Source organism: Helianthus annuus, chromosome 8 (genome assembly GCF_002127325.2).
Source record: "Helianthus annuus cultivar XRQ/B chromosome 8, HanXRQr2.0-SUNRISE, whole genome shotgun sequence".
Classification (NCBI taxonomy): Eukaryota; Viridiplantae; Streptophyta; class Magnoliopsida; order Asterales; family Asteraceae; genus Helianthus; species Helianthus annuus.
The window spans coordinates 148122830-148148065 of NC_035440.2; the positions used below are offsets into that span (position 1 = coordinate 148122830).

Below are 25236 nucleotides of genomic sequence, written 5' to 3' on the forward strand. Positions count from 1 at the left end.
TCGAGTTGATTATGATAAAACACATTCTTATATCCATTATAACTTATTTTTGATGATCAAACTGATTGCATGTCATCTATATTACCATTTAAGCTATTTTTCGCAAAAACGATTTCTGTTGACTTTTTAAGAACATCTTTGACTCGACAATTAGCATGCATAAAGTGGGAATCAGAGAATACCCTTTTGAGGGTTTGTTTCCCACATAGATACCAACATATCAGTGGTTTCAATTTGAGAAATGACAGAGCTAAACTCGTTTAATCGAAAAGTCAAATTATAAGAACAACGGTTTGACTTTTAACTAATAATCAAAGCAAGAACGAATTATGGAATGATATAGAGGCTTACAAAGGTCCTAATGAAGCTTAGTTAACACTTAGAGTCGGCCTTGTTGATCAGAAATGCTCCTGGAATGCTCTGTGAATTTTTGCAAGTTGCTAAAGCTCTTGTTTCTCCAACTCAAGACTCCCAAATGAGCAATTTGATCAATTAAATGGAGAAATCAGATGTTACCAGAGCTCCACAGGTGTCCCAACATGCAAAGGCTTCCATTGGTGAGTTTTAGAGGTGCACACAGCTGTTTACCACTTCAAAAATGGACCAGAATGCAAACAATTCGCGAATTCAACATCTGATAGGGTCACGCGGCCCGCTTGGGTCTGTCCAGGCGGGTCGCCTGGCCTGCTGGTCAGCCAAACAACTTTCAATCTTGGCAGCTTTGGTCCCTGTCCTTGCACGCGATGTTTCGGCTACTTAATTTGACTCGTAAACCCTCAAACTTGGTTTCTAAGAGCCTTGGGACATTTACCAACATCGTAATGTCCTCGGATAACTTTGCGCTCAACCGAAAAGTCATGAAATTCGACGTTGACGCTTTTAACCCCTCAAGTACGGTTTTGGCCATAACTTTCTCATACGTTAACGAAACTTCACAAAATTTTTACCACACATTCTAATGAGTATCTTTTAGCATTACAAAGCTTCGGGTCTGCCAAAAGTTCACTCAGAGGTATAAATTCAACATGTTGACACTTTTGGCCCCTATAGTTTGTAATTCCTCACTTTTGTGCATTTTCCGCTTCGTATGATCCATGATCCATCCGTTTAAGGTTATAAACATTATGTAGGGTTATCATAGAGTCTATTTATCCATTGTTGACACTTTGGACCCTTACGTTCCATAGTTTTCACCGTTTGTCAACTTTAGTCCCTTTAAAGTTTGTTTTCACATACCGGAACCTTATGACACGTGTCAAGACATTATTGGACGAAATTTTTCGAGGTGTTACATCCTCACCCCCTTAAAAGAAATCTCGACCTCGAGATTTACTGAAACAAATGAGGATATTTCTCTTGCATCGTGGATTCCACTTCCCACGTATATTCAGGACCTCTACGGGCATCCCATTTGACCTTTACAATAGGTATATACTTCCGTCGAAGCTTCTTTACCTGTCGATCCTCGATCGACAATGGTTTTTCCACGAACTTCAAACTCTCATCTATGTGTATATCCGCATGCAGTATAACCAGTGATTCGTCAGCGAAACACTTCTTCAAATTACAGATGTGGAACACATTATGAATAGCGCTAAGTTCTTCAGGCAAGTTTAACTTGTTGATGCATATTTTGTCTATCGCCTTCGTCAATCCGGTCAATCCGAGTCATAGTGAAAAACCGAGAAGAAATCAAGTGCATATTGTCATATTTAGTTAGAAATGGCAAGGTGGCAAACTTGTAATTAGTGTGAACTTTTACTAAGTTGCCTTGACCATATAAATAGGAGATATGTTATGACTTTAGTTAGACTTTTAGAGACTTTTGGAAGAGATTTAGAGACTTTTTAGAGAGATTTTAGAGGAGAATTGGAGAAGACTTGGAGGAGACTTTCTAGAGAGAGAAAGTAGAGAGAGAAAGTTGTAGATACGTGATTCTTGTATCGATCTTGTCAAATTCAGCAATGGAATCACATTAGTAGTACGTTATCGTGTGTTCGGTCACATACGTTCACGGATTCCGCACGTGAAACGTACGATACGCAATCGAACGACGTCAAAACCGGTCCTACAAGTGGTATCAGAGCTAGGAGCTCGATTGCTTGATCAAACACATTGTTTTCGTACCGATTCAGAGCCAAATCAGATCCGATTTTGTCTATTTCTTCATCTTCAACTTGTTTCTTACGTTTTTTACTGAAAAACGTCAAATTGAACAGGTAAATACGGTCCAAATCGTCTGACTTTTGGATATGTTGTGCGTTTAGTCCCGATCTACAATCCTACCAAATTTCAGCTCGAAACTCCAAGCCGTTTTGGAGAAATCGCGAATTTTTGGTCCGAATTTACGTCAAGTTTCAGCTGTGAACCGCTTATTTGACACTGCTGTGGATCGCTCATGTGGTGTTATTGTTGAATCGCTCGAAATTTCATTAGGTGGAATCGCTCATATGTCATTTTCTTTGAATCGCTCTTAGGGAAGCTTCTAAACCGCTTTTATGACACAAGATATGAACCGCTTATTCAACAAGTGTGAACCGCTCAAAAATTACAAACGGTGGATCGCTTATTGGGAATGATTGGAATCGCTCATACGTCAAGTATTGAACCGCTTTTATGACACATGTTGAGTCGCTCATAATTACATATATCAAACAACGTGAACCGCTTTTAAGTCAGTATAGCTGAACCGTCCCATGTGAAGCTCAGTGGTTGTCAGTTGTTTTTTATCTGAAGCCTATGTACACCGCCCAACCCACTTATTTTGAAACCCAATCAAATAGGTTGCCGCCCATTAATCCATTTATCCTTGTCATTGTTGACTGTTAAGACACACCGCCCCATTAATCAAATTTAACCAATCAACAAAGCCCAAAGGCCGGCCCAATCCCCACCATTGTTCGCACCGTCCCACTTTATAACACCAACCAATCCCAGCCCACAACCGCCCTTTTGTCTTTAGTGAAGGCACAAATCATCAAAATTCCTATATTGAAACATATCGGCCCAATACCATTTGTTTAATTCACCTCCAAATTAAAGGCACTGTCCACTTTAATATTGTTCTTTACAACCCCCCAAAACCCAATTAAAGTTTGAACACGTGTCGGTTTTGTTTTTGCGAAGAAAAATGGCAATGGTATTTGATGAACAAGAAAACATTATGCTAGAGGATTTTAACAATTGGTATATGCGAACGATGGATACCGGTTACAGAAATGTGAGTACGGACACTTGGACTAAAAGTTTTGAACTATTCATATGTCAAAAGGAGGAGACGTTGAAAGAAATAGAAAACCGGTTTAAAGTTTTAACAGATATTATGTGGAATAGGGGTATTAAGTTGTCAAACGAGGAATATCTTTCAAAATTGACAACTGCATTACCTGCTAAATGGGATGAGTTTATGGTTGAGCTAAAACAGAAAAATTACTTTCCCAAGCTTTCTCCACATCAGTTCTTTAATGAAATTAGAGCAGAGTGGTATAAGGAAGAAAAGAAAAAGAGGGAATTTTTGTCTGAGATGGAAAAGAATTTACATAGATTGGAGCTGGATGAACTCATTGAAGTTGATCGAAGAGTTTGTGGTTTTCTTGCAACAAAGAGTATTCTGAAATATGATATCAAAAGGAAATGTTATATTGATGATAATATGAATCCTTTTGACTTTGTTAAACTCTTTCGTGCAGGAATCGACAAGATGGAAACAAAGGATACGCCAAAGATTGAAGAATCTGTAGAGTTTGGATCTTCAAGCTCAGCATCAGCATGTTCAAAATGTGACAACTTGAAGACCGATAATGACAAACTTGTCAAAGATGCGGAAAGTTTGGCATTGGAGATTAAAAAGTTGAGAGATATGAAGCAAGCTGATGATAAACAGATTCTTATGGTTCAGGAAAATTGCAAAAACCTGAAAGCTGAAAATGACAAACTGTTTAGTAATTTGAACAGTTTGACATTTGAAAACAAAAAATTGAAAGAAAAAGAAAAGGTTTTTGAAGGAAAAATTAAGGATTTTGAAATTGAAAAATCGAAAAGTGAAAAAGAATTTCAAAATCAACTAAAAATTCTTGAAGATGGGAGAAATGTTTTTAGTCAAAACAACATTGAGAAGCAGAAAATGATAAATTCCCATCTTCAGAAAATCATTAAACTGGAAAAAGAAGGTGAATGTGCTCGAAAGAAAATCAAAGAGCTAGAAAAGGAGTTTGAAAGCAAAAAAGAAATCGTCAGAAGATGAGGATTTCTGGATAAAGCTTGAAAACAAAAACCTGAAAGCGAATGAATCAAAATTTCAGGAACAGATAAAAGTTTTGATGAATGAAAAATCTGTTCTTGAAAATTTGAAAAATGAAAATGAGAAAACAATCAAGTCTCATTTTGGGAGAATATCTCAGCTTGAAAGTGAAGCTGAAAATTCGAGGAACAAAATTGATGAACTTGAGAAGAAATTGATAGGTTTTGTGACTTCATCAGACAGTTTGAAGTTTCCATGTCCAAAACCAATCAATTCTGTTCCAATAAGTGACAATGTCACAAACTTTGACTCTGTCAAAGTTGAAGATTGTGATGAGACACCTGATGATGAAAATATTAAAAAAGAAAAACAAAAATTGTTTTTAAATTTGAAAGAAAAATTTCAGAAAACTGTTCTACAATCGACTGAAAAAGGTGAATGTTCTAAACAGAAACCTTTGAAGAAGAAAGTGGAACAGAAACAAAAAGATAATAAAAGTTCATCGGGTCGATCGTCCAATCAAAAGAAAAAATTAGAAAAAGTAAAAAATGAAAATTCTAAAATTGTTGATAATAAGTGGTGCAGGTCGGACCACAGTGCGTCAAAGCCAAATCCAGCAAATTGGAGGAGAGAATATCACCAGGCCAAACAATGTTACGACTTAAATGTTTGGTACAACGATGGTGATAGGTACGATAACAGGGTATGCTACAGCTGCGGCTATCAGGGGCATATTGCTGTTAACTGCCAGTATTGGAGGTATGAGACCAGAAGGTGCTATAACTGCAACATCAAAGGTCACATTGCCAGAGATTGCCCGAGGAGATCAAGTGAAAGATTGAGGGCTAAGTCTCAGAATTTGGCAAAAATTCCAGTCAAAGTCAAGCCCCAGGAACAGAAGGTTCTGAAACCTAAAGTTCAAGATAAGTCAAAGCAAGAAAAGAAAGTCAAGCTTTCACAGGGGCAGAAAGACAGACTGAGGAAGAAAAGGAAGAAGGCGAGAGAGTATCTCGAGAAGATTTTGTCCTCGGGTTCACGAGACACACAGAATAACAGTTCTGATGAATCTACTCCCTCAGTTGCAAAGACAAGCAAAAAGAATTCATCAGATACAAATCTGGGGACAAAAGAGGAGAAGAAAAAGAAGAAAGTGAAGTTTTTACTTCCTGGCGATGAATCTGTTTCTTCGGAAACAAAGGAGCCACGTGTCGGCGATGAATCTGACAGGTCAAAGTCAGACAAGCCACATTCAGGCAATGATTCTGGTATGGTAAAACCAGAGGAGCCGTTGGTTGAGGTAAAAAAGGAGAATTCAGGTTTAGCAATGGATGATGCAAATTTTCCACCATTGTTGAACAAGAATTCAAAATCACCCAAGAACAGTCAGGCTTGGGTGAAACTGTTTAAATGAAAAAAACCTGACTTGCCGGAGATCCCAAGATGGTATCGTGGATCATGAATCGGCACATTTCTTGAGAAATTTCATGTTGGTGATTTTTCGATTTACATGTGGTAAATCAGGGACATTAATTTGTACTTGATTTTCTACTGATGGTTTATGATCAAACTGGAAATGTTAAATCTTTAAAAGGTTTGAAGAAAACAAGATGATGAGATAACCCCAAATCTACAAATGGTTGGAACACAAACTATTTTTTCCGGAAAAACCATTTTGATTAAAACAAACTTCAGTGTTTTGAAATCATAATGGGAAAATAGTTTGTTGTGAGGGGGAGTTCTGATTGTTTTTGCACGAGAATGGTGAATTGAGGTAATTCATATAATGTTGTCATTTTTCTTGTATAGTTTGTTTTCAATTTTTCTTCAGAAAATCAAAATTGAAACATATTTTGATTTTAGGGGGAGTATTAAAATTTTGAAAAATTTAAAAAAATTGAAAAATGAAAATGAGTTTTGTTGCAAAAAGAGGAGATGATAGTACATCGGTGGACTATCACAGCATGCTAGAGATTTGTAAAGACAAAATTGTTTTTAAACAAGTCTTACTAATGATGTGTCAGTAGGCTTCACACAGTTAGTAAATTGTATTCGAGATATAAACATAAAATCAAAACTTACTTATTTTGTGGGGAACACTACTTGGATATATAGGTAACCCCTGAAATCTCGTTTGAAAGGTTTCTTATTCTGGAATACTAGGTTCTTGTACTCAAATGATGTCTGGGGTATTATTCCGGGACTTCTGCTGAACGGTGGTTCTGACCTAGTCCCTGGCTAATACTTTCTTCATATGCTTGAAACATAGCATAAAGCCCTCAGCTGATTAGACAATAAAATTGATGATCAGTTGTTGTAGCTGAAAAGATCCTCTAAAGGGGACCCACTGCTGAGTCGAAGCTGATATCTCTCTGCTGAACGGAAGTTCTGACCTGAGATCCCTCAGTTCTCGCATTTTTCCCCTAATTTATATACAGATATCATTTGTAGTTATACTTACCTGTAGATCAGAATATTGGGATCTGGATACGGGAGTATATTCAAGAGGTGGGACACTCAAATAAGTTTAAGTGCTAATACATTAAATCCGTATCTTGAATCAATTGAAAATTTGTGTAGAGGTTTAAGTGGACAACAATACTGACAATCAGAAGTAAATTTGTTTTTAACATTTGCTGATTAATCAAGATCAACGGTGTTGGTGATATGTCTCAAAAACCGATATGATCCTCTTGCACAATCTCTCAAAAATAGTGTTCATTTCTGTATTTCTCTTAATTCAAAAATCCAAAAATTGTATTTTTGTTTGATATTTGAAAATTACAAAAAGATTTTCGACAACAGAGTGTGAAGAACTGATATTTGACATTTCAAGTGCTAAACATGTTGAACTTGTGGTTTGAGAGAGAGTGTTAAATTGTGAAGATTTGAAATGCAAATTTGGTTCATTAACTTGATGAATAAGTTGAATGGTAACCTACAGTTTGATCTTCATAATTTTTCTTATATGATTTACTAATTCATTAAGTTGAATTGCAAATTGTATTGGTTTGTGATAGTGTGTTTGAGTTGTGCAGGTTTCTGATCCTGTCGCTACGGATAGCCAGGAGACATATCAGAACCAGAGAAGAGCTTAAACAGAGAAAGCCAGGAGTTGATTTCAATGGTAATAACAATTTCCAGACAGAGATCCCAGCATGATGATAGGGGGAGTCTGACGAAAGTTAGAGCCAGAGAAAGATCCAGGCATATGATTCCAGGCAGAGTTCCTGAAGAAGATCGAACAAGATTGAGGTGCTGTGAATGATTGAAGACTCTCACTGAAGATTCCGTCAACATTCAAGGGGGAGTTTTTGTTAGTGCAGTTGTCTGTCGACTACATCTTTGTTCGAGTCTTAGAGAGAGAGAAAGACAAGTTGTTACGATTTTCACTACGAGATTGACTACGGCAATATCCAAGGGGGAGATTGTTGATGCATATTTTGTCTATCGCCTTCGTCAATCCGGTCAATCCGAGTCATAGTGAAAAACCGAGAAGAAATCAAGTGCATATTGTCATATTTAGTTAGAAATGGCAAGGTGGCAAACTTGTAATTAGTGTGAACTTTTACTAAGTTGCCTTGACCATATAAATAGGAGATATGTTATGACTTTAGTTAGACTTTTAGAGACTTTTGGAAGAGATTTAGAGACTTTTTAGAGAGATTTTAGAGGAGAATTGGAGAAGACTTGGAGGAGACTTTCTAGAGAGAGAAAGTAGAGAGAGAAAGTTGTAGATACGTGATTCTTGTATCGATCTTGTCAAATTCAGCAATGGAATCACATTAGTAGTACGTTATCGTGTGTTCGGTCACATACGTTCACGGATTCCGCACGTGAAACGTACGATACGCAATCGAACGGCGTCAAAACCGGTCCTACATAACTTATAAGCAACTGACCCGACACATTCGATAATCTCGAAAGGTCCTATATATCTCGGGCTTAGCTTGCCTTTCTTTCCAAATCGCATCACACCCTTCCAGGGCGATACTTTAAGCAATACTTTATCACCTACATCGAAGTGAAAATCTTTGCGCTTAGGATCCGCATAACTTTTCTGCCTATCCCTGGCAGCTTTCAAACGATCGCGAATCTGAATGATCTTGTCTGTCGTCTCAAAGACGATATCTGGTCCTGACAGCTGGACATCTCCAACTTCTGCCCAACAGATGGGCGATCTACACTTTCTACCGTATAAGGCCTCAAAAGGCGCAGCCTTGATGCTGGAATGGTAGCTATTGTTGTAGGAGAATTCAATTAGTGGTAGGTTCTTATCCCAACTACCACCCAAATCGATCGCACATGCACGAAGCATGTCTTCCAAAGTTTGAATAGTACGCTCACTCTGACCATCAGTCTGAGGATGATAAGCCGTACTAAAATTCAAACGAGTGCCCAACGATTGTTGGAAACTCTTCCAAAAATGCGATGTATATCTAGTATCTCTATCGGAGATAATAGATACAGGTATACCATGCAACGCTACAATCTTATCGACGTATAATTGAGCTAACATATCGGAGCTATACGTCTCCTTGATGGGTAGAAAATGAGCTGACTTAGTCAGTCTATCTACTATGACCCATATGGTATCATTTCCCTTTTTCGTCTTCGGCAACTTGGTGATGAAATCCATTGTCACCATTTCCCATTTCCACTTGGGAATTTCAGGTTGTTGAAGCAAACCTGACGGCTTCTGATGCTCAGCCTTGACTTGCGCACAAGTCAAACATTTAGCTACATGCTCAGCTACTGACTTTTTCAAACCAATCCACCAGTAGTTTGCTTTCAAATCCTGGTACATCTTATCAGCTCCAGGATGAACGGAATATTTAGAGCTGTGGGCTTCCTGGAGGATAACATCCCGAAGTCCTCCATAAACTGGAACCCATATTCGTCCGTTTAGTCGTAGCATTCCATCTTTGTCGTAGGATAACTGCTCCTCAGTTACTCCTAACTTCTCTACAGGATAGTTAGCTTCCAACACAGCTTCCTTCTGTGCAGCTAACACCCTTTCATTCAAATTATTTCTTATTTCAATGCGCTTGGCATTGATTCTGATTGGTTTCACCCTTTCCTTTCTGCTTAAGGCGTCGGCAACTACATTTGCCTTGCCTGGATGGTATCTTATCTCGCAGTCATAATCATTTAAAGTTTCCATCCATCGCCTTTGACGCATGTTCAATTCCTTCTGATTGAACAGATGCTGAAGACTCTTGTGATCTGAATATATTATACACTTGGTTCCATACAAGTAATGTCTCCATAGCTTCAAAGCAAATACAACTGCACCCAATTCTAAATCGTGGGTGGTGTAGTTCTTCTCGTGCACCTTTAGCTGTCGAGAAGCGTAGGCAATGACTTTGCCTTTCTGCATGAGTACACAGCCCATGCTAGTGTGTGACGCATCACAGTACACCACAAATTCTTCTACGCCATCGGGCAATGTCAACACTGGAGCATTGCTCAACTTCTTCTTCAAAATATCGAAGGATTCCTGCTGCTTAGGGCCCCAATCGAACTTAATCTTCTTACGAGTCAACGAAGTTAGGGGCGCAGAAATTCTTGAAAAGTTCTCGATAAATCGCCTATAATATCCTGCCAATCCGAGGAAACTGCGAATCTCGGTAGGAGTCTTCGGCTCCTTCCAGTTCATGACTGCTTCTACTTTAGCGGGATCTACTTGGATACCACGCTCGCTTACTACATGTCCAAGGAATTGGACTTCTCGAAGCCAAAATTCACACTTCGAAAATTTGGCATAAAGCTTCTCTTGATGCAGAAGTTTGAGAATACAACGAAGGTGTTTCTCATGGTCAGCCTGGCTCTTCGAGTAGATAAGGATGTCGTCAATAAAGACGATAACGAATTTATCTAGATAGGGCTTGCAGACACGATTCATGAGATCCATGAATGCGGCTGGTGCGTTAGTGAGCCCAAACGGCATCACTAGGAACTCGTAATGTCCATAACGAGTCCTAAACGCTGTCTTGTGCACATCTTCGTCTTTGACCTTTAGCTGATGATAACCTGACCTCAAGTCGATCTTGGAGAAATAGCTTGCTCCTTGCAACTGATCGAACAGATCGTCGATCCTGGGTAACGGGTACCTATTCTTGATAGTGACCTTGTTAAGCTCACGGTAATCGATGCACAGACGCATCGATCCATCCTTCTTTTTAACAAACAAGATTGGTGCTCCCCAAGGAGACGAGCTAGGTCTAATAAAACCTTTAGCTAACAAATCATCCAACTGCGTCCTCAACTCCTTCATCTCCGTTGGTGCCAATCTGTATGGTGCTCTTGCTACAGGCGCAGCGCCTGGAATGATGTCTATCCAAAACTCCACTTGCCTATCTGGTGGCAAACCGGGTAGTTCTTCAGGGAATACTTCAGGGTATTCTGAGATAACAGGGATATCTTCAATCTTCGGCTTCGGCTCATCAATGGTAACTTGTGCCATATAAATGACACATCCCTTCTGCATGCATCTGGATGCCTTGAGCATGGACACTTGCTCAGGCAATCCATGCTGGGTATCTCCTTGAATAGTGAGTGACTCACCAGACAGAGTCTTCACTACTACTTGCTTTCTGTTGCACAGAATCTGGGCTTGGTTACTCGATAACCAATCCATGCCTATCACTATATCGAATCCAGCTAGCTTAAAGGGAAGCAAGGATAACGGGAAAGAATGATTCCTAATGGATATAACACATCCATCTAGGACAGTCGAGGCGGTTTCTATAGTTCCATCGGCTAATTCCACCTCATATTTCACACTTAAGGTTTTAACAGGAAGGTTTAACAATTTACAAAACTTATCATCTACAAATGACTTATCAGCTCCTGAATCAAATAGGACTCTAGCAAAAACATCATTTACAAGAAAAGTACCTGTAATGACGTTGTCGTCTAGAACTGCTTCCTTGGCGTCCATTCTGAAGACTCTCGCATTAGTCTTCTTTCCGTCGTCAGCTTTCTTCGCATTCTTTGGGCAATTTGGCCGGATGTGCCCTTTCTCATTGCAACCAAAACAAGTTGCGTCCTTAATCTTCTTGCAATCTAAGGCTTTATGGTCTGTGGACTTGCAGATTCCACATCGTTTTTCGTGAGACTGGGATTTCGCTTCCAAACGACATTTCCCAAAATGGTGTCTCTTGCAGGTCTTGCATCTGGGTTTTTCACCCGATTGATGATCTCCCTTCTTAAATCCCGACCCTTTCTTATGGTCGTTGTTCCCTCTGTGTCGTTTCTCCGATCTTCGTGAGGTGTCATCCTCACGTTTCCTCTTATTTTCCTCTGAGCTCTTCATAGCTCTCAATCTGACTACATCTTGAGTGAGGGAGAGGGATAGATCAGCTACGGATCTGAATGTCGTAGGCCTTGATGCCTTAACGCTCGCTTTGATCTCTGGTGCCAGACCCCCAATAAATCGAGCAATCCTTCGTGGCTCCGGGGTCACCAAATACGGCACTAATCGAGATAAGGTGTTGAACGTGGTGAGATATGCCTGACAATCGAGGTTCTTCATTACCAGGGATACGAAATCCGACTCAATCTATTCGACCTCGTGCTGTGGGCAAAAATTCTCTTTGATTAGGGCTACAAACTGATCCCATGTCAAGCTGTACAGAGCGGCCTTACCGGCAGCTTGTAGAAGAGACTTCCACCATGCTAGAGCATCTCCCTTGAATGACTGGGACACGTACTTCACAACGTCCCTATCAGCACACCCGCTGATGTCAACAACTGTATCCATCTCATCAATCCATGTCATGCAGTCAACTGCTCCTTTTTCCCCAGTAAAATCCCTGGGTTTGCATGAAACGAAATACTTGTATGTACAGGACTTGCTGTGCGTATCATGCTTCAGCTTGATTTCTTGCTTAGGAATACTGCTGTGGTTGGAGGAGTGATTATCCCCCTCATCCTTCTTCGGCTCATTCTTCTTAGAAGGTGGCTTACTATGAGCCTCTGAATGCGTCTTGGGCTTGACGTGCGATACGGTTCGGGTTCTACTCCGAGTCCCGCTAGATTCCCTGAATTGCCTATCCATAGCTTTGGCAACAGCGTTTTCAACCAGTGCTTGCAGTTCCGCACCAGTGACGTGAATCTTTGTATCATCTGGGTGTTCTCCAGAATGACTGTTGGTCTCCTCCGATTTGGCCATGTAGCTTTAAGCTACATAAAAGGACAAGGTCTTATTTAGAAACCTAACAGTATTATCGTTCTAGACGATTTATTAACCATGATATTAAGAATCATAATAGTTAATTTATTTAATTTCATTCAGGGCTTTTTATTAGCAACTATATTATGGAATGAAATATATATATTGGCACAATAGGCCTAGTCACTTCGGACAACTTCTAAATCATAAATTTAGATTTTTATAGGATTAGCATTGTATAATTAAACAAATAATCCTTTACTTGGCAGGGAGTCATAGACCACAACTGCCTTTTTGCTTTATACGACACAGTCATAACCCGTAGGTATCAAGTCACAATCAGACTTGTATACAGATATAATCTGTAGATAATTTATTAAAAAGGGTGACATGTGTGATTTTACGAATCACGCTTAGTCAAGAATGTTAACATGTTTTCAGATGTTAACAGAGAGTTGAATCTTTTCAACCAGGTTTTACCATATTGGCTAGGCCTTTTAATAAGACATTCAAGCTAGGTTCTACCTTACTAAGATTCTTATTAAAATGGCAAATCAATTAAAAATTGATATTTTCCATTTATTTGAATATTATATTCATGCACATAGATAAAATGAAAAATTTTAATTAACCATTTAAATTAAAGTAAACTAGTACAACTTTTGCCCTAAACGGGACTTTTCAACTTAAATAGCATGCCCACGCAGGGGCTAAACCAAACAACAACAACAACAAAACAAACAAACAGACAAAACAAACCCACGCAGGGGCTAACAGAAACAACATACCCACGCAGGGGTAAAATAAGGGAAATATACCCACGCAGGGGTAGAATACAGGAATAAATGTCCACGCAGGGACATGAGTAAAAGAGCTAACAACACAGGATTTAATAATCCTTCTTACTCTTACCCTTGATTAAGTCAACCATCTTCTTGAACATACCACGGTTGTGTCGGCGATCTTGTCGCATTTCCTGTTGAAATTCCCGTCGCATGTCGTGTATCCCTTGCAGGATTTCTTGGACTTGCGGTGGCGACATCATCGGCGCCGGCGGCGGTGGCTGATACTGCGGTGGCTGTGGAGGCTGCGGCTGCTGGTACCCTTGCGGTAAGTACCCAAAAGCTGATTGTCCCGTAGCCCAGGGACCTCCAAAAGCACTCTCCTGGTTGAGAGGGTTGTAGCCTGAAGCTAACCAGTAGGGATCTCCCGTATAATCATATCCGGGAGGAAAAGTCGGCTCGAAAGGGTTGAACTGTGCTGCGCTAGCATACGCAGGGATGGGCTCTCCAAAGTTCTGCGGCGGTAGTGGCGCAATAGGCGCAGAAGTAACCTCTGAGACGGGATGCTGAGAATCTCCCATCTCTGACTCCTCGTGGAGCGGCGAGTAGCGGCTGCTACCTGAATGTCGAGGGGTGCCAATGCGAATCCCTCCTCGCGTAGACATACGCGCGTTCCTCCTTGGCCTCTGAGGCGGAGGAGGCAAAACCGGTGGTGGTGGTGGCGACGGAGTGACTACGTCGCGCCAGAAGGCCTCAGATGGGTCCTGCTGCTGGGGCTGCTGCTGAAGCTGCTGCTGCTGGGAGTGGTGCTGAGAGTGCACGGGAGAACCGTGGTAAGACTGGTGCATGGGGGAGTTATGGTAGCTGGGGGTATAGACCCAGTCGTGCTGCTTAAACCTCTCCTCGTAGCTGTCAACACCATTGAAAGGTGATCCCCTGTATGGTGACCCATCCGATATCTCAATGGGATGGTTGGGAGTGCCGGACGGTGGCATGGAGGGATCAGTGTCCTCGTCGACCTCCATCTCGTTGCCACCAGAGAAGTGGTCTTCAGGTCCTAGTGGGTTATGACCCACTGGTTCATCCAAGTAGGCATCAGGGTTGTACAGGCCCTGATAACCGGGTGCTGGGTAGTTGTGAGGTGACTGGTGAAGAGGTATGAAAGATCCATGGGAGTCGTGGGGCCCATTTTCAGAATGGGGCCCAAATGAGTGGGGTAGGGATGGCGAGGTACTCAATGATACCGAGTGCCTGGCTGGCTCGGCGAATGATCTCCAAAGATCATGGGCTGCAGTGTTGTGCGATGCTGATGGGGCTCGCCTGTGCGAAGGCCCTGCCTCGTGGTCATGTGATGTGGCGAATCCTCCTCCTCGCATACGTGGCGGCATGATGAACCTGTAAAAAATCAAACAAGTTGCACAACAAAAATATATATATATGAGACAAAGTTAGAAAATGAAAATAAAAATAAAACAAACGAAATTTTGAACATTTCCTAAGTTCTTTGTCTAGACTCGAAAATCGAGGAATGTGCAATTGTGTAACTGAGATCAAACACAAAAGACTAGTGTTTAATTCACTCAGCGTTGGCTCTGATACCAACCTGTCACACCCCGATCTCCACGTGTCACCGGTGGGCCCGGTGTGGGGTACAGTGACGTGGTTGGCATCGTCATAGACAAACAACACAATATAATAATGCACAGCGGAAGCATAAATAGATTCATTTCAACTTTATTTTAAATGTAATAATAAACATCATAAGTAGTTGAAACGGATCCACAGGCGGATCAATAAAATAAGATAAATTGTTCAACAGTTTATTTGTCGCCGAGCTTGCGAGACTATAGTGGACGCTCTTAGGAAAACAGCCAGCCTAGTTCGTATAGTACCTGCACTTAACCTTTTGGGAAAAATACGTCAGTTTACACTGGTAAATACAAATCAACTGACTCATTTTGAAAATGATTGAAAATTGATTTAAATGCACAAGGCATAAATATTTTTATTAACTTGGGATAATTATGCAATATAAACTTGTGAACGAATTACATGCTACTCGTACATTTGGTGGCCCGGGATCTACTGTCCGGGCTAAAGATTAAATGACACACCACATTAAAGAGTTATACACGTCGGGTGTACGCCTACACCCCGTGCTCTGGTCGTGGCCATCTCGTAAGATAATGCCAAGGATATCCGGGACACGGTCAATAACCCCCCAAACCCTTAAAGAAAAACAAGACTGTTTAAACGAGTCGAACAAACTATTCAAGACTGTACACCCAAGGGCGCAGGATTTGTGCGCTCGATCAAGCGGTATTCTATATACCGTACCCCAAGCCCGTATAGGGAAATAAGTCAAAATGTATTTACCTGAGCAAGTATGAATCACAATTGGTAAGTGTAGGTAGCTTTTACTGGGCCTCCTAATCTGGAACAAAGGTTTATAATAACCTATTAGATTCCTAACGGGTCTTTTATTTAAGCTTTAGCTTAGACCGGTTAGTTTTAAGGACGATAAGGTACAAGCGCACGATTAAGCGAAAGACCGGATAGAATGTGATTTAGACCCGACAAGTTTGAATACTTGTATAATATGGGTATACTAAATACATTCTGGATTTTGAGATAAAAATGATAACGTTTGACCCGTTTCGGTCAATTTACGCAAACTAGTTACGTAAACCGAACCGAACGCTAAAAGGGCGTTACGGGTAGCCAAAAGAGTCAAATGCAAGTTCCCTGAGATAATATGCTTTAAATATGATATAATATCAGTAAGTTATGTTCTATTATGCCCCGAATGATTTTAAACTCAATTTACACCTCCTAAGGGCATTTTGGTCATTTAAAAGATTATAAAAGAGTCAAATTGGAAATCTGAGTTACGGGTCTGATTTATACAGTAATTATACTTCATTTGATATATTATAACAGTAGAGTATGACCCGTATACAAAACTTATCATTTAAAATCAAACTATGCACCGTAGGGGTATTTTAGTAATTTCACAAGGGCTAAAACTGCCAAAACTGGAAATCTGAGTTCAAACATTTATATTTACTGTTATTATATGAAAATATACTAAATACATCAGTAGGTATGAGTCTTATATGTTTAAAATGAGTATAACGCTTACTATGCGCTAAAAACGCTAAAAATGCGATTTAGAGCCGTTTCCGGGTTTTTAAAAGAAAGCTGAGATTTTTATATTTCCAGAATGCTCAAAATAATTTATTTAACATATAAAATCAGTAGAAAAAGATTTGGGGTCAAAAGAATGTGTAAAACTCATTTTATGGCTTAAATGGTCAAAACCGGCATAAACCGAATCGACTAAGCGATCTATGATACAATCAGCCAAAAATTAAATAAAAATCATCAAAAATCCCAAAATAATATATAACATCAGTGGGTAAAAAGTTTTGTATCAAAACGTGGCCTGAAATAGGTTATACGCTAAATGCGCCGTTTATGTAACTTTAAGATATAGTTTTACGATATCGGCCATAACTCAAAATCTGGACCACTAACTGATCTCAAATTTTCGGTGCAAGTTTATATATTAGAAATAAAGATTTCTACTCTTTCACTTTTCCAAAAATCATGTTTTATATCAAAAAGGGCAAAATAGTCAACTTTAAGCATAAATCGGAAACATGCAAATGAATCGGTTAAGCATAGACTCAAGTATCAAAAATTCCAGAAAGTTTAACCAAAATAAAAGTAGTAAAAAATAAGCTCCAATACAGATCTCAAACATGCATGCACGGATCCGAATCGATAGTCTACGAAAAAGTCGTTTTACAAGACTTTCGGTTCCGATTCGTATTTATACTAAAGATTGTCGAGTTGATTATGATAAAACACATTCTTATATCCATTATAACTTATTTTTGATGATCAAACTGATTGCATGTCATCTATATTACCATTTAAGCTATTTTTCGCAAAAACGATTTCTGTTGACTTTTTAAGAACATCTTTGACTCGACAATTAGCATGCATAAAGTGGGAATCAAAGAATACCCTTTTGAGGGTTTGTTTCCCACATAGATACCAACATATCAGTGGTTTCAATTTGAGAAATGACAGAGCTAAACTCGTTTAATCGAAAAGTCAAATTATAAGAACAACGGTTTGACTTTTAACTAATAATCAAAGCAAGAACGAATTATGGAATGATATAGAGGCTTACAAAGGTCCTAATGAAGCTTAGTTAACACTTAGAGTCGGCCTTGTTGATCAGAAATGCTCCTGGAATGCTCTGTGAATTTTTGCAAGTTGCTAAAGCTCTTGTTTCTCCAACTCAAGACTCCCAAATGAGCAATTTGATCAATTAAATGGAGAAATCAGATGTTACCAGAGCTCCACAGGTGTCCCAACATGCAAAGGCTTCCATTGGTGAGTTTTAGAGGTGCACACAGCTGTTTACCACTTCAAAAATGGACCAGAATGCAAACAATTCGCGAATTCAGCATCTGATAGGGTCACGCGGCCCGCTTGGGTCTGTCCAGGCGGGTCGCCTGGCCTGCTGGTCAGCCAAACAACTTTCAATCTTGGCAGCTTTGGTCCCTGTCCTTGCACGCGATGTTTCGGCTACTTAATTTGACTCGTAAACCCTCAAACTTGGTTTCTAAGATCCTGGGGACATTTACCAACATGGTAATGTCCTCGGATAACTTTGCGCTCAACCGAAAAGTCATGAAATTCGACGTTGACGCTTTTAACCCCTCAAGTACGGTTTTGGCCATAACTTTCTCATACGTTAACGAAACTTCACGAAATTTTTACCACACATTCTAATGAGTATATTTTAGCATTACAAAGCTTCGGGTCTGCCAAAAGTTCACTCAGAGGTATAAATTCAACATGTTGACACTTTTGGCCCCTATAGTTTGTAATTCCTCACTTTTGTGCATTTTCCGCTTCGTATGATCCATGATCCATCCGTTTAAGGTTATAAACATTATGTAGGGTTATCATAGAGTCTATTTATCCATTGTTGACACTTTGGACCCTTACGTTCCATAGTTTTCACCGTTTGTCAACTTTAGTCCCTTTAAAGTTTGTTTTCACATACCGGAACCTTATGACACGTGTCAAGACATTATTGGACGAAATTTTTCGAGGTGTTACATCGTACTTCCAGGAGATTTGTTCTCCCATTTCCCGGATCCTATTCCCTGTACCTATCAGCTCCTCGCCAAACTGGCGGAGTTCGGCTAAGTTTTCATTACTCATCGGTGGGGTTGGTATAGGTTCTGGGTCGAACTGAGGGAAAAAGGTATAAGGGTTATTAAGAAGGTTTTGAAACTGCCAGTCGTTACTCCACCACTCGTCCATTTCTCCTAAAGGTTGGGTGTGGATTAGAGGGTCTGGAATAGCTGGTTCCAAGTTCATTGGAAGTTGGGTTTCAGCAGGATAAGGGTAGAGATTGTTGGTGATAGGTCTAATGATATCACAGCTTGCCAGTAGATGATCTAATTCCTCCTGAAATGGAAATTCTTCAGTTTGCTTAGAATTTTCCCCGATTTCTATTTTTTTTTTGCCTAACATTTTCCCCGATTTCTATCTCTGCTGGCCTAGAACTCTCTCCAATCTCGATCTCTTTTCCTTTATCCATAGGATTTTCTATTTTGGGAATTTTCCTAGTTGCTGGTTTCCTCCTGCGCACTTTCATCCATCCTACATATCTTCTTCTTTTCTTAGGCTTTGCTTTCTCCGGAGGTGGAGCTTGAAATTCCATAGTTTCCTCCAAATCAGCAATGTAACCAGTGAAGTCGTTGGAAACTTCTATTGGTACAGGATAGAGATTGAGATTCTGAAGGGCTTCAGATAACTCATTCATGTTGTTTAGCATATACACAAAATGCTAAGTTAAAAATTTTATAACAAAATTTCCCAAATAAACATTTAAGTATTATTGCATACCGGGTGATTAATTTAATACAAAGGACAACTGAAATTTAAACACACTAGGGTTTATCGTAATTTATTTATTTACGGGATAACTTTTCTTTAGAGCTTCTGGCTTGTAGATAATATAGGCGCTAATACTGATTCAGGGTCCTGATAGTTTTAAAGGTTGGTATTTACTGCTACCGTTGCTAACATATAAAGATCTGCCCATTTTTCATCTAATTTGTCTTCCCAAGATGGATTATTGCCTATTTCCTGGGTTTCCGGATTAAACCTCACTTCCTATGGTTGTGATTTCTTTCCTTTCTCCTGATTTTTCCTAATAATCAAACTTCTTTTATTGGGAGAAAGTGGCTTTTCAAACTGGGCTTTACGGACAAATATTCCTTCATCCATATCTGCTGGGTATTTTGAGGAAGTTCCTTTTTCTTTAGGTGAAGTATCTAATTTATGATAGATAGCCGATAGTCTTTGTTTACCCATACTGTAACTAATAAATAGTCAGTTAATAAAACACATAATCACAGAATGGCAATCAGTAAAATTAAGTATTTTGCTGAATACTTAATTAGCTTAAATCAGTGGCTCTGATACCACCTTTTCCTGTCACGACCCTAGCCCCGGTTTGACCCGGTCAAGAGCCGCGGGACAGGAACCCCGTGGTATTTAATTTAGGCGACAGCGGAAGTCTTTAATACAGGATCTTTTAATACTAAAATGCCCGTTTACTTTATTACATAATTTAGGGATAAAACCCCGTAATTTACAATAAAGTGATTTCACTGGGAAATCTTTATTGCACCAAACATGTTTCTTTATTTATTTATATTGAGCCACTTCCTTAAGCTGGTAGTGCTTCACGACACTTTTCTTAGATTACAACAGATCACCTGAAACATGTTTGAAAAAGATTTTGTCAGCGGGAAATACTGAGTGAATCATTCTTTTTGTTAAAACGGCATTTTGTTATAATTTACAGTATTAAGAGCGATTACAATGTTTCTGTTTATCAACCATATACCCACGGTATTTGTCACTCGACCACCTATTGGCTATCTCGTTGTCCAATTGGTGTCTGTGACTATGGTCATATCACCCCTTGGCTAACCCGTTGTCCAATGGTGACGGTTATCAAGTAATGTATACAAAACCCCACATACCGGCTGTAACTTGGTGATTACAAAGACTTAATCCCTGTAATTATAACTTTGATAATAAATAGGGTTTTGGAAACAATTTGGCAAAAAGAGAATGACTCACCTTGCAGATTTATACGGGCGGAGTTTAATCTACTGATTAGCCTGTTTAACCTAATTTAAATAACAATGCACATGAACTGGGTTAGTAACTAATACAGCATTTACGACAATTCACGAGATTAAACCCTCACAACAAATGACAAAGTGCGATACTTAAACATCCATCGAATTAACGACGAATGACAAAGTATAAACCCAATTTGAGCAGCACTTAAAAATTCGTTGGATAGTTTCAATCGATCGGACGTTGAATCTTAATAGCGATCGAGTTAATACCCGGTATCGTAGCAGCACCTCACTATTATGAAATTATAGCTTTAACAGTGAGAATTCGTTTATAATTGAAAGTGTTTCGACAATAGAATGAAAGCCCCTGAGCTAGGCTATTTATAGCCTGAATTTGGGTTTTACGCGGCCCGCGTAAACCCTTAGTTAAATCTTACGCGGCCCGCGTGGCCGCCTAGTCTACGTATAGGCTGCATGGGTCATGGGTTAGGGTTGACAGATGGGTTATACGTGGCCCGGATGCTTATTCGAATGAATTTCAAGTTGACGCGGCCCGCGTAAGGACAGGCTTAAACTTTACGCGGTCCGCCTGAAGACCAATTTTTTAGATTTCTTGGTTTTTGATATGGATCAGGGTTTCAGGGGTCCGAGTTTGTATTTAGGGGTTATTTAGGGACATTTTTGAAGGTCCTTACACCCGCGCCCACGGCCGCGTCCACGGCCACGCCCACCAGGCACCGCCACCGCGATGAACGCCCCCGCCGCTCCATGTGCGCGGCCACGTCCACCTCGACCGCGACCGCCACCACCACCTCGGCCGTCACCTCCACCGCCACCTCCACCGCCACCTCCCCGGCCTCTCCCTCTACCCATAGCGACTTCCATATCTGCATGATTAAACAATTTTAATCAATTTTTTTTCAAAACATAACAATTTTTATTTAATTTAAAAAATATATATAACACCGCCACCTCCCCGCGTTACGGACCTAATCGCGTTACGGACGTCTTAGGTTTCGAAGCTCGAAATGGACCTAATCGCGTTACGGATGACCCGAACGGTATATTATAACTATTATCTATCTACGACGTATTAGGTTTCGGCGCTCGTTACGGACCTACGCGCGATACGGACGTTTCGAATAAAAAATAAAAAAAACTATATATTTACGACGTCTTAGGTTTCGACGCTCGAAATGGACCTAATCGCGTTACGGACGACCTGAACGGTATATTATAATTATTATCTATCTACAGTGTATTAGGTTTCGGCGCTCGTTACGGACCTACGCGCGATATGGACGTTTCGACTAAAAAATTAAAAAAACTATATATTTACGACGTCTTAGGTTTCGACGCTCGAAATGGACCTAATCGCGTTATGGACGACCCGAAAGGTATATTATAACTATTATCTATCTACGACGTATTAGGTTTCGGCGCTCGTTACGGACCTACGCGCGATACGGACGTCTCGACTAAAAAATAAAAAAAAAACTATATATTTACGACGTCTTAGGTTTCGACGCTTGAAATGGACCTAATCACGTTACGGACGACCCGAACGGTATATTATAATTATTATCTATCTACGACGTATTAGGTTTCGGCGCTCGTTACGGACCTACGCGCGATACGGTTGTTTCGACTAAAAAATTAAAAAAAACTATATATTTACGACGTCTTAGGTTTCGACGCTCGAAATGGACCTAATCGCGTTACGGACGACCCGAACGGTATATTATAGTTATTATCTATCTACGACGTAATAGATTTCGACGCTCGTTACCGAGCTACGCGCGATACGGACAGTTCAAATGTTCTTGAAAAAATACTGAAATTATGAACCTATACGATGCGTATAGGCTGATACGTATCATATCAGTTCAAATGTTCTTGAACAAACAATGAAACTATGAATCCATACGCATCGTATAGGTCGATACGCATCGTATCTACCCATCTGTTCTTGACAAAAATTTGAAATTTTGAAATGATACGATGCGTATAGGCCGATACGCATCGTATCGTTTCAAAAGTTCTTCAAAAACCCCAAAAAAAAACCCAGTTTTCAACCCAAAATTCACAATAAACCTACGGCTAAAATGCAAAATCTCACACGTTAAAATGATGAGGGTGTGGAGATGAATACCGTACTAGTCTTCGATCTTGAAATCTCGAGCGTGTGTCGACCGTATGTATACCACCGTATGTGTGTGTATTTGGGTGTATTTTGAGTTTTGTTTGTTTTTGGATCGTATAAACCCCCTGTGTTTTAAGGGGTTATATCGTTTTCTTATTCTATACGCATCGTATAGATCTATACGATGGTTAGTAAATTACCAATATACCCTTGTTTTTAAAATAAATCCAAGGGATAATACCCACCGTATAGGTCTATACGATGCATCTAAAAGGGCTATACGATACAACTTTGGCCTATACGATCGTATATGCCATAGTTTGAAAATTTGGTTTTTCGTGTTTTCCTCGATTCAACGCGTATACGAGTCGTTTTTTGACGAAATTTCGCATATTTTGTCGTTTTAGGACGTATGACTTCAACATACCTCGTTTCGGTGACGTTCGGTTGCGTGCGAATATCGTATTTTACGATTACGTATAATTTTGTTTGAAGTCCACTTGTACTCCATAGTGCCGTGTTATATGTATACGTTCATGGAAAATATCATTAGTCGCGTATTTTAGCGCATGTTAGCGTATTTTAGCATATTTTCATGTATTTAATTGTACTGTAACGTATTTTGACGTTTTTAGCGCATTTTTGAATATTTTACCATATTTTCGTATTACAAACTAATCAATATAATGCATTGATTTGGCAATAAACAAATGGAATACATTACAAATAAGTTATTGTTTAAAATTACAAATCAATCAATAACAAGCAATGTAGGGTCAATGTTAGGCTTCATTAGCATATCATACCATGCTATCCGTTCCGTGTAGTTTTCCGTCCAACATAAAGCTTCTTGGCGCACGCGTCTACTCCATGTAAGGTTCGGTGGCGGCATTGGATAGTCCCCTTCAAGTCTGACGTGGATGAAATGACCACGATTAACAAATAACAGTGAAACGAACTGATGGGGGTCACGTGCGTACTTTGGATCATATAAGGGAAATACAGTAGAACAACCTTGGATGTCTAATATGTGAACAATCACATCAAACCTGTTGGCAAGAAGGAGTGCTGCCTGAGGCATCTCCATCCAATGTTCCCTGGGTGCCATTCCAACCCCGGTAAAATTTATTCTCTGTACTTGTTCGTCGTAGTCCCCTGGTACTTCAATATCGAAGATGTACTCCTACATTTCTTTGTTCGAACCCGTCAGCTCTTCAAGTAGTTGGTTTCGAATATACCCAAAGTAATCTTGTTCAAACCCTAAACCCACAGCCGCCGCCCGAAACCCACAATGTCCATCCGGCCTGATATCTTTTATTCTTGAAATGTAGCGGTGGAACACTTTTGGAATTTGTTTTTTGTATATGTGCGCAAATTCAAGCATTCCCTCATCAGTGACTAACGGAAAGGCATTGCCCTTGCCAGGCTCTTCTTCACGTGAAGATGTTGAACGACCGCGTCGATTTAACGACCTTTGAGACTTTAGAGACATTGCAGACGTAGACGGTATTAGGGAATCTTGTGATGGTACATAAGAGCTATGTCGAGGAGGGTCACACCTACTTTATTGTCTGGGAGGCCCAACTGAGCTATCTCTAGCAGCTTGCTCTTTTCTTTGTTGTTGGACCTTGGAAGTTGGCCGCCCGCGAGTGTTTTCTTGTACGACAGGCGGTTTTTTGTCGCTCATATATGGGTTTACCACCGCCATGATCTTCGATAAGACGCTTTTCCTCACTTGCGGGGGTTGGGTAGACAATTTTTGTTTCACATATTCTAATTGTTTGTCTACATCAACATCTTCCTCATCAATATTTGATGTGTTCAGGTCACGTTTTCTCCAGAAAATGTCTATATCTTCGAGCTGAATGACGCAGTCTGGAAAACAAAAAAAAAACAGCATTAGACAATCATATTAATTTAAGACAACAAAACATTTTTTATAAGTCTATAAGTACCTGTATTCTGCAATCTCTCCAGGCGACATGCACATAACAACCCGGCACCCGAGTACAGCTGGCAGCCACATGTTGATCCGAATGACCGCAACGTGTCTATTCTCCATGTTAGCTCGTTTTCCAATAGGTTAAGAGCATGGATGGAAACTTTAGGAAGTAGGTTGGAAAACATAGGAATCTGAAGGTGGCTGTTCATTCGCTTGGTACGGCTTTCTTCCAAGGATTTCTTTATTTGCGCATATTGCTTTAGTACCAAGGTGTCCACCTTTTTCACCAGCGATTCCAGACTGCATCTCGGTGTAGTAAGCTGTTTCTTTAATGCAGCATGTGCGCCTTCAGCTCTGTTTGTTGTACTTTGCATGAATGTCAGGGTTTGATTGGTCCATGCAGATACAAACAATTGTCTGGAGGTGCTTAACCAGTTATTCCATAGATAATTAAAAATATCTGAAAAAAAAATAAACATATTCAAATTTTATATCAATTTGTATGAATGTATTTACTTAGAGAGAATATACATGTAAGTTGTTGATTGACAAGGTGTCTCTGAAGGTTGAGGACGTTATATTTGTATAACTCTTCGGTAGCGGAATTACACACTGTTTTCCACTGATTTATAAAGGCTTCCCAATCTTGCCCATTAAACGAACCCTTGTAGTACTTCACAATATTTTGTAAGATGTAGAACCTGTAGAGATATCTGTGTGCGCCAGGGAATATTTTTCTACACGTGTTTATCAGTGCCTGGTCCCT

The 25236-nt window shown here is 39.9% G+C and overlaps 1 protein-coding gene across 1 annotated transcript; it reads right to left on the minus strand.

Annotated features, from left to right (window-relative positions):
- Positions 1-23206: 23206 nt before the first annotated feature.
- Positions 23207-24924, minus strand: LOC110882705. The gene is made up of 2 exons (XM_022130659.2): positions 24484-24924; positions 23207-24403 (listed from the first exon to the last, which is right to left on the minus strand). The coding sequence occupies exons 1-2, from the start codon at positions 24842-24844 to the stop codon at positions 24093-24095; spliced, it is 672 nt and encodes a 223-aa protein (XP_021986351.2). The 5' UTR covers positions 24845-24924; the 3' UTR covers positions 23207-24092.
- Between the last annotated feature and the right edge of the window lie 312 nt (positions 24925-25236).

Coding starts and splice junctions, on each gene's coding strand:
- LOC110882705 (XM_022130659.2), bottom strand. CDS start 24,844: ATGCAAAGTACAACAAACAGAGCTGAAGGCGCACATGCTGCATTAAAG. Junction 24,404..24,483: donor GGAGAGATTGCAGAATACAG/GTACTTATAGAC, acceptor TTTGTTTTCCAG/ACTGCGTCATTCAGCTCGAA.